This window comes from Triticum urartu, chromosome 5A, assembly GCF_056163025.1.
Source record: "Triticum urartu cultivar PI428250 chromosome 5A, HENAU_Tu73, whole genome shotgun sequence".
Lineage (NCBI taxonomy): Eukaryota > Viridiplantae > Streptophyta > Magnoliopsida > Poales > Poaceae > Triticum > Triticum urartu.
The window spans coordinates 42,420,188-42,430,544 of record NC_141877.1 but is presented as its reverse complement, the minus strand read 5'-3'; the positions used below and the strand labels follow the sequence as shown (position 1 = coordinate 42,430,544).

The 10,357-nt window shown below is 42.6% G+C and overlaps 2 protein-coding genes across 2 annotated transcripts; both read left to right on the top strand.

The window, feature by feature from the left end:
* Positions 1-280: 280 nt before the first annotated feature.
* LOC147967858 (uncharacterized) lies at positions 281-7,586 on the top strand. The gene is made up of 8 exons (XM_087523286.1): positions 281-440; positions 3,493-3,514; positions 3,690-3,772; positions 3,941-4,015; positions 4,326-4,531; positions 4,723-6,614; positions 6,691-6,787; positions 6,870-7,586. The coding sequence occupies exons 1-8, from the start codon at positions 281-283 to the stop codon at positions 7,584-7,586; spliced, it is 3,252 nt and encodes a 1,083-aa protein (XP_087379412.1).
* A 16-nt stretch (positions 7,587-7,602) lies between these two features.
* On the top strand, positions 7,603-10,143 carry LOC147967857 (uncharacterized). The gene is made up of 10 exons (XM_087522572.1): positions 7,603-7,797; positions 7,878-7,980; positions 8,075-8,334; positions 8,418-8,621; positions 8,786-8,851; positions 8,935-9,045; positions 9,131-9,484; positions 9,570-9,707; positions 9,782-10,018; positions 10,099-10,143. Exons 1-10 carry the CDS (start codon positions 7,609-7,611, stop codon positions 10,141-10,143), a joined length of 1,707 nt encoding a protein of 568 aa, XP_087378698.1. The 5' UTR covers positions 7,603-7,608.
* Positions 10,144-10,357: the final 214 nt, after the last annotated feature.

The window sequence follows — 10,357 nt, the reverse complement described above, 5'->3', positions numbered from 1 at the left end:
CCACGACATGGCAGTCGCTCTGCAGGGATGAGCGGCCCATGTCTCAGGCCTCTTGGAGCGGCTGGAGGTTGTTAGTGACAGAGTTGTTGCTTCGCCGACCATCATCTCTTCCCTGGCGCCGATCGGTCCACCTCCTCCCTGGTGTGACCATGAGGAATCGCTGCCTCCTGTTGTTGCTTGTGGTAAGGATATTAGTGATGTGGGTGCGGCCAGTTGCTCGTTCGAGGTAGTGGCTACTGTGGCAGATGTTCCTCCTCCTTTGGATCTAGCTTTGCACAAGATGGTGACTCAAGGTGAGGAGGCACAAGCTAAGGTTGCTGAGAAAGTTAGAGCGGCCGATGATGCCGAGCAGATTGAGGAGGCCTTGCCTGTTGGTTTGGTTGGGGAGGTGCCTTCCTTGATCTCCTCTATAGGGATGGCTGCTTCAGAGGGCAATTCTAGTATGATGTGTTCCGGGTCGGAGGAGCTACTTGGCGACATTGGAGTGCCTTCATCCACCTTGTTGGATGAGCTCCTAAGCAATTTCAGTTGCACAGCGCCACGGTCCTTGCTTGTAGAACCGATTCATTTGCAGATTGAAGGGGCATCTACTTGTTCCGGAAGGCGTAGTGACCGTTTGGATAAGAAGAACAAAAACTGCAACATTCCTACTGCCAAACGCGCTGAATATCGGTTGGCAGAGGCTTATGGGGAACTACCGAAGGGAATGACATCTAAGAAAGCCACCAAGGAGGATGTGCAAGAGAAGATGAAGCCTTATCTACAGATGTATCAGAAACCGCTTACGCCAACGGCGGTCCAGGCAATTCGTGCCTTGGTGGAAATCAATGTTTGATCTCTTTTTTCAGAAGGTTAGACGCAAGTACATAGCTAGTTGCAGGCGTGTTCTTGAGGTTCCAGAGGTTGACTTGGTTGGGTATGTTGTGTTGCCGGTGGTCTTGGGCTTAGGCACTCTTGTATCTGGATCGGACGACGTCCCTTGAGTGCTAGCCCGGGCTATTTGGTCTTCGCCGGTTTCCCTTATGTAACCACGCCATGTATGGTTTTTGATTCCGGTTTCCCTTATTAACTGGACCAATTCTCTTCTTCTTAATGCAATGCGGGAGCTCCCCGCCCTCTGACGAGGATCTGTAAAAAAATATATAGATCAACCACAGTGTGAGAAGAAATATAAACATCTAGTTTGTTCATATGTGGTTCAACATTCCTCTTGTTACTATTTATTTTATTTCCAACATCTTTTTTTGTGGGAATCTATCGTTTAAATCTATGCACTGCATTGTGGGGAAAATATACAATTGCACCCTTTAAATTACTACTACACAATCTGTCGTCAGCATTACCAAGTTCAGCAGGAAAAAAATGTCAATAGAAAGTTCAGTAGGCAAAAAAGAAATAAAAAAACAACAATAATAGTAAGAATAAACAACCCCAGCAAAAAGAACTCAGCATCGTCTAGATTTGAACCAAAGATCTTCAGCATGTTAAACTGACGTGATAGACCAACTACAGCACGACACCTTTGGATTTTGTTAGTGCAACTAGCATATATAATTTATTGAGAGAATAATGTCGCCAGACTAATTATGACGTCACTATATATCACCTGGGCGAAAAAGGAGAAAAAACAATTTGTGGCATCGTCCGGGTTCGAACCAGAGATCTTCTAGTTTGCGTAATCGGATCCATGTACTCCCCGGCCCCGCAAAAGAAGCTTTGGATCCACCAAGGACGACGGCAAGATGCCTCATCTGCTGCCTGTGAGTGTGACCGTGAGCGTGACCGTGGCCAACAAGACCCCGGATATATGCTGTCCTCTGCAGTTCTACTGCATGCCGCGACATTCTGAATCTGAATTGAGGATTTCCGATCGAATCATGGCCAAATTGGTGTTTGTCCTCTGTAGTTCTCCTTCCTTCTCCGGTGCGACCATCTGACTGACGCGGAGCGCATCCACACTACACCATGCACCAAAATTCCCTACCGGCGTGTGTTGGGAAAAAGTCACCATTGCCGACAAACAATATGTCAGAAAAATTTCTAACGGACTGTTGGTCGGGAAACATCTGTTCAGTTACACACTATCGGTCGGGAATGGTATAGCATATATCATCAAACAGTCGGTCGGGAAATCCTTTATGGCCCACGGACCATCGGCTGGTAAATAACGCCGACCGACATTCTGAAGCTAACTGGGCCTCGCGCGCGAACGGCCAAATTTTAGCGCCAATAAACGGCCCAACCCGCGAACATTTTCCCCCAAAAACCCAATCTCCTTCGTTCCCCTCGCACGTACAGGACAACCAAATCCCTAACTCGATCTGTTCGTTCCCCACGCACGCCGCCAGTGCTCCCGCCGGTTGATCCCACGCCGTCCCACTGCCGCTACGCCGTCCCACCGCCGCCCCACTCCGCCCTCCCTCTGTAGCGCTGCTCCACCATCGCCCCACGCCGCCCTCCCTCTGCGGCGCCGCTCCACCGCCGCCCTCCCTCTGCAGCGCCGCCCCACGCCTTCCTGCCCCGTCAACGTCACCCAACGCCGTCCTGTCTCTCCACCGCCGGCCTCATGTCCTAGTGCTCTCTCTCTCTCTCTAGGCGCCTCTCTCCAACCAGCAGTAGGCGTGTGAGCATCTTGGGAAGCGGCAAGCCACCCTCCCTGGACTGACCTCCCCCATCTCCACTGTCCAGCTCTCGAAGACACGCAGCGGCAGCGGCAGCGGCAATGGTCGATGCGGCTGAGGTACAACTCTTCCCTCTCTGTCTTTACCTCCCTCCCCCTCTCCCCTCTCTCTAGGCTTTGTTGTGAGAGTGGGCTGGTGGGGAACGGGGAGCTCCGGCAGTAGGGAACGACTACACCTCTTGCTTTTCTTCTCTAGTTTGATGTGTACTGCAGCTAGTCTGATTGTGAGATACTATGGAGGCAGAAAATATGCTAATCAATGTACAGAGTAGAAGCTTGGTGGTAGCAATATGAACTAATTCTAGAAGTTGAGCTGTTGTGTGCAAATTTTTTTCCCATTGCAGTTCTGTCCTTTAATTCCACTGTACCGATAGAAAGGAATTTGTAGTCATCGGTATCGAGTTTTCTTGTCTGGATGATCTGAAGACAAATGAAGAAGAGTTTAACTATAAAGTTAATACACAAAAAGAGCACTCAGGAGCTAAATATTGTCATGCATATGGATTGACCTTGCCAACAGTATGTATTACTTCATTAAAAAGCATCATATTGACTTTTAGAATCATGTTTCCTTTAAAAGCATGCAACTCGGACATACATCCAAAAAACTAGAGTCTCTGAAAACATACAACTTAATTGACCTGATGTTATACCTAAATTTCAGTAACAAAAATTTTAAACTTGAGTTTCTCTTTTGTTTACTGAAGTAGATTTTGAAGTGAAAGAAAACATGGCAGAGAGCTGTAAATATATAAAGCACTACATATCAAAAGTTGTAGTCTACTTGTTCATCTGTCTTGTTTTTTCTACAGGTAACATAGAGGAGCACTGCTGGTAACATTGAGCTGACAAAGAGAAGTTGTAGAATATTTGCTGCAACCACTAGGTGAGTTTCTCTTCCCCACTCAAGTCCAGAGGCCCTCCATATGTGTGGATGTCATGAATATGTAGAGATGCCTCCTCATGTTTGACACTGACTTTTATATTGTCTAATTATTTTGGTTATTAGGATTCTTGCTGCCAACGACTCAGCTTCCAGCAGCGGTGCAGCGATCCCCCTCCCGTGCTTGTCGCTGCATCCTCCACCAGTTGGTGAGTCAACCACAGCTTTGATCCATTTTATTTATGGTGGTATATGCCTTTACTGTGTGTACTACCATTGAATTGGTTCTATGATTCTTCGTTTCTTTTCTGCGCCAATTTATTTACAGTACTTAAATTGATTCCTTGCATTCTCTGGTTTTGATATTATTCGTTCAGGATTTAGTGTTGACTTGGTAGTAACCAGTTGTGAAGCTAAGATACCATGGATAAAGGTTGGATGGATGCGCCTAGGTATAACGCCGCATATATATTTTGTTTTCCTTATATGCTGAAACTATATATAACACACTACACATGTACACTTGCATGTAGGCATACAAAGAAGTACTTACAAGGGCTCGCCAAATTCCTAGGCTATGCATTTAATAAATCATCGGTTGAGAATAAAATCTTATGTCCTTGCAAAAACTGTGTAACTCGTACTGGAGAGAAGAGTCTGAAGTCCGTGAGCACCTAGTATGCGAGGGATTTGTAGATGGCTACAAACAGTGGATGTTTCATGGAGAACATGTCTCTTCTTCTTCCATTCCTCCAAATCTAGATGAGGGTGACGACAGGGATGAGGGCGATGATATATTTGATTTGCTAAGAGATCTTGCTGCTGGTTTGGATAAAGGGGGAGATCTTGAAGATGATTGTGGTTTAGATCAGGATGATTCTTTTCTAGAATCTCTCCACAAACTTGAAGCTGATTCTAGACAAGAGCTATATCCAGGCTGTAAGAATTTCTCAAAGCTTCATTTCCTAGTGAGACTTCTTCACACCAAACTGCTTGGAGGGTGGTCTGATAGAAGTTGCTGTTAGATCTACTAAAAGATGCTTACCCTCAGTCCGCAATACCCAAAAACTCCAATGAAGCTAAAAAACTAGTCAAATGCCTAGGACTTGGGTATGTTAATATCCATGCATGTGAAAATGATTCCATTCTATTTTGGAAGAACAATGCCAATGCCAATTCATGCCCAGAATGTAAGGCTTCAAGATGGAAATCTGAAAGGAAGAGTGCAGATGGGAAACGTGTCCACAAGGTTCCTAAGAAGGTTCTTCGTTACTTCCCAATAAAGAAGAGGCTTCAAAGGTTGTTTGTGTGTTCCAGAACTGCGGCTCTCACAAGATGGCATGCAGAAGAGCGCACACAAGATGGCTTGATTAGGCATCCTAAAGATTCCCTCCTTTGGAAAGATTTTGATGAAAAAAATAAAGATTTTGCAAAAGACAGCAGAAATCTTAAGCTTGTAGTATGTGCCGATGGTTTTAATCCGTTTAGATCCATGAATCTCAGCTATAGCATTTGGCCAGTATTATTGATTCCTTATAACTTTCCACCCTGGATGATTATGAAGCAATCAAATTTTATCCTATCACTGTTGATTCCTGGCAGAAATTCTCCTGGTAGTGATATTGATGTCTATCTTGAGCCACTAGTTGATGATATGGTAGATATGTTTCTTGATGGTGTTAGGACCTATGATGCTTCAATCGGAGAGTATTTTCAGTTGCATGCTGCCATAATATGCACAATTACGGATAAACCGGGTCTTGGGTCTTTGGTTGCCTGTGCTTCCTCTGGAGAAGGAGCTTGCCCTGAATGCCACTCTCAATTATGTTCTCTTAGGCTAAAAAATGGTAGCAAGACTTGCTATATGGGGCATCGTAGGTTCTTACGTGCAGATCACCCCTTGAGGTATGATACACGCACATTTGGTGACATAGAACGTGGGACAACACCCGTTCCACTTTCCGGTAGGCAAATCTTAGAGCTGACAGAAAATATGCAAACCAAGTTTGGGAAGGATCTTATAACGAAGAAGCCTAGAACTAAGAAACGCAAGAAAGGGGATCCGCTGATCATTTGGAAAAGAAAGTCTATTTGGTTTAAACTACCATATTGGAAGGATTTGAAGATGCACCATAACTTTGATATCATGCACATAGAAAAAAATGTGTGTGAGAACATAGTTAACACTTTGTTGGCAGTCAATGGAAAAACCAAGGATAATATTAATTCTCGATATGACCTTCAAGAACTCAATATTAGAAAGGATCTTCAACCTATTGATCTTGATGATGATGAAGTTTTTTTTCCTCCGACACCTTACACTATGGAATCTGATCAGCAGAGGACATTTTGCAAAGTATTTAAAAATGCCATGTTTCCTAATGGTTATGCATCTGACATATGCCGCAATGTGCATGTTAAGGAGAAAAAGATAACTGGGCCAAAGAGCCATGACAACCATGTCCTTTTGCAAGACTTTCTGCCACTTGCAGTGAGAAGAACATTACCAGAAAGAGTGAGTGCGGTACTGATTCGTGTGAGCAGATTTTTCAAGCGAATGTACTCACAGGTTATTCGCATAAGTGACATGCAAAGGTTGCAGGATGAAATAGCTGAGACCTTGAGCCTTCTTGAGGCCATATTCCTCCCATCATTTTTCGATATTATGGTGCATTTGATGGTTCATCTTCCAGCACAAGCAATGATAGCTGGTCCAGTACATTTTCGCAGCATGTGGGCTATAGAGAGGTATATAGGAAAGCTCAAGGGACATGTCCACACCAGAAGTCATGTGGAAGGATCAATTGCAGAGGGCTATTTGTTTGATGAGAGCTTGACATTTTGCTCACACTATTTGGATGATGAGAGTCGGTTGAATCGAGCTAGGAATGATGGAGGTTTGGATATGGAAGTTGATGATACAACTCCTTTCTTCCACAACATTGGTCGAGGGCTGGCTGGCAAGTGCATGGTGATGTTAGATAACAAAACTTGGTTGCAAGCCCACAGATATGTCTTGTTCAATTATGACAACATAGAACCATACCTAGAGTAAGATATCCCTACTATGTATTGCTATTAGGTTATTTCTCTCCTCCTTCAATTGATAAATATAACCTATATGCAGCAAACATATGGATTACCTTTCTTCTATTGGTGTTCGAAGTCATCGAGAAGTCAAGCGTGTGCATTACGAGACATTTCATGAGTGGTTTAAATTGCACGTAAGTGGGCATGTGACTGTCAACCTATAAGACATATAATTCCATCCCATTGTAGAGTAACAATAGCATTTCATAATCACAGGTGGCAGAAATGGGAGATGAAGCACCTCATGAGATAAAAATATTAGCTAAAGAGCCAAACTTGGTTGCTATGAAGTATAGTAGCTACACTATAAATGGGGTAGACTTTCATACACAATCATATGATGAGGGCCGCTCATTTCAGAGTAGTGGAGTAGCTCTTGTTGCACAAACCACATCCTTTGCAAAAGGAAAAGGTGACAATATTAATGTAAGAAACAAGACCTATTATGGCATTATAAAGGAAATTCTTGAGTTGAATTATCAACATGAAGGGAAAGTAGTGTTGTTCAAATGTGACTGGGTTGATAATCATGTAGAAGATGAATGGGTGCAAACTGATCAGTTTGGAATCACTTCTGTGAATTTCAAGCATTTGTTCAATACCGGTGAGAAAATATCAGACGAGCCCTTCATATTAGCCACACAAGCAACTCAAGTTTACTATGTTGAAGATCCCATTGATGCTGAGTGGTCTACTGTTGTTGTTCCATCATTATATGACATAGAAGAATCTAAAGATGACAACGGTAATGTTTTACGTGTGACGTTGCCTGATCCATGTACTACTATACGTGTGAGTGTTGCGGATGGATGCATTGGTTCTGCTAGGACAGATATAGATGGACTAGTTCTTAAAGCAAGTGATATTGAAAAAAAAGTACGTGTTGTGTATGATCCTCTAATGTTTTGTATTTTCAGCGATGTACTCACATAGTGTGTCTTTTGTAGGAGGAAAAATGGCAAGCGCAAACGGAAGAGCTAAAGATGGTGGGGTCACGGAGGAACAACTGAAAGCGGTAGAGTATGAACTACTGAGAAGCAAGACCATTGAACAGAATGATAAACGGCTAGCAGCGGTACGAGCAACAAGACCTTCTATGCAGGAAGATATGGAAGCGAACCAAGCCCCCAAAAAGAAAAGAAAGGTATGTAGCTTCCATCACATTCATGTTCTACCTAAAGGAAGCAAATGTAGCTTGCAACACTAACCTATATATCTATGCAGGCACCCTCCAGTGCACCTGTAAGCGTGAATGAAGGACGTGTTTTGAGGTCTAGGGTATCAAAAGATCAAGATCATGTTGATCCTGAGCATCAGCCTTCCAAAGGTAGCCTAATGTCACATGCTAGAATTGTTCATATTCTAACCTAATGTCACTTGCTAGAATTGTTGTATGACTATGTTAATTTTCTTGCATGAAGAGATTACTCATGAGCTTGATGGTGATGGTAGTCAAAAGAAAGGTGGAAGAAAAATTACTCGAAAGGCTAACATATATGCAAGGCTGAATCAACCCAAAATCCATATTTCACTTAATGGGGATGGCCAGCCTGTTGGGCCAGATGCAACCGAATTTGCCAATTTCATTGGTACTTTGGTGAGGAAGCATGTACCACCTGCAGAGTTAGATTGGCGAGATGTTGATGTAGAGAAAAAGTTGTTAGTGTGGGAGACCTTGAAGGTAGAAATGAGCATAATTTATAACTTACACACTCTTTTTTAAAGCCATCTAACTGAGTGTCCTGTTTTCTCTCATTTTAATAGGCATTTTATGAGCTGGACTCAACTGCTTTGAGCTTTGTTATCAACACTTCACACATAAAATGGAAGGATTGTAAGTCAGATTTAAAGAGGTACAAGTTTGATGCTGCACTCACTGATGCACAACTTATGAAAAGACGTGACAGCAGAATTAGTGAAGCTGACTGGAAGACCCTTATTACTTATTGGAGATCTTCGGCATTTGAAGTAAGTCATCCTGCTAATCAAAACTGTAGTATATCTTTGCAGCACACTCTGTCCTGGACATAGATAAACAAATATGCATGTAATGATTCTCAAAACACAAACAATATGTGTGATAAATCTCCTTTACTTTTTGCTTGTAGTCTCGTAGTGCTATCGCCAAAAAGAATCGTGCCAATGCAGTACCTCATACATCTGGCAGTAAGAGTCATGCCCGTGTTGCCAATGAAATGGTAAAAGAAATTACCCCAATTATAAATGATATGCCACTGTGATTCAGTGACTAATGCATATTGAAATAAATAAATAATTGTAGGCTGTCAAACTTGGGCATGATCCTCGGAGAGATGAAGTTTATATCGAAACACATACACGCAAGAAAGGGGAAAGGAAAGGGAGTTATGTGCCGCAGGCAGAAACAACAATTGTAAGTCTCTTTTGCCATGCTTTTTCAATATTGCTCAGAAATTGTAGAAGTAGAATTTACAGAGCTCGTAAATATCATTTTGCAGAAAGAACTCATAGAGAATGCTGAAAAGCACCCTGAATGGAAGGAAAAGAGCATTCAAGAAGGTGATCTGTTTGCACGCGTATGTGGAATGAAGGAGCCCAGGGGTCGTGTCCGTGTGTTAGGTCTAGGTCCAACACCTCAAGATTTGGGCACACCGGGTACACGGGGTAAATTGAGCACAAGAGTTCTAGTTGAAATGCAAGGGCGTCAAGAAGCTGAAAATCGCTATAACATGCTCCAGGGGCATGTGCAACAAATGGAAGAAAGAATGAACCGAATGGAATTGATGTTAGCTTCACAAGGAAGGCATAATCTGGAAACTCCTAGCTCGCAGCATGGTTCCAATTCTCGACAAGTAATGAACTATTTCCACATCCTTTCAATGCATCATTAATCCATCTTGCATGCACTAACTCTATTTCCATATTGTTGTCTGGTAGAACTCCGGAGCTGAAGCTGAGGAACATAATGACGCTGAAGAAGATGTTGAACAGGATGACGAAGAGCCATTTGTTCAAAGAAGAGTTGTTGCAAAGCCCCCTGCAAGAAGCTCATCAACCTATGAAGATGAAAGCCTTGTAATCTTCACATCCTTACCTATATGTTTAAATTCTGTTTTGTTTTCATGTTTCTAAAATAATCATTGATTCAGATTGGTATGGATGTGCTTCTATATGCATGGACTGGTCCTGAAACTCCTGTTGCCAAGGCAACAATTATCTCAGTTGACCCAGACACTATTGTGGGCGGAGAGACCCTTGGACCAGGAATTTATGAGGTTCTTGTCAATGTTGCTATTAGAAGAGATGCTACGGTGCCATATGAATATGATGATTTACAAATTATTGCTGATGCTGTCACAAGCTCCATTGCATGGCCATCTAGCAAGGTAATCACCAACAATATGTCTTTTGTCCACTTATCTCAAATTGTTTGATATGTGATACTGACTCATGAACACTTTGCTAGATGAAACCCTATAAACCAGGGGCATCTTCCTCATCCCGCCGCTAAGGTATTTCTGAATCCCGAGCTAGTATTTATTTTTGAGCTACAAAACCAGGGACCGAAATGAACTTAACCAGAACCTTGTATCTTCTTCTTCTTACATGGTGATGGTCTATAATTGTTTTGGTTATTCTTGAAGGAAATATGCCCTAGAGGCAATAATAAAGTTATTATTTATTTCCTTATATCATGATAAATGTTTATTATTCATGCTAGAATT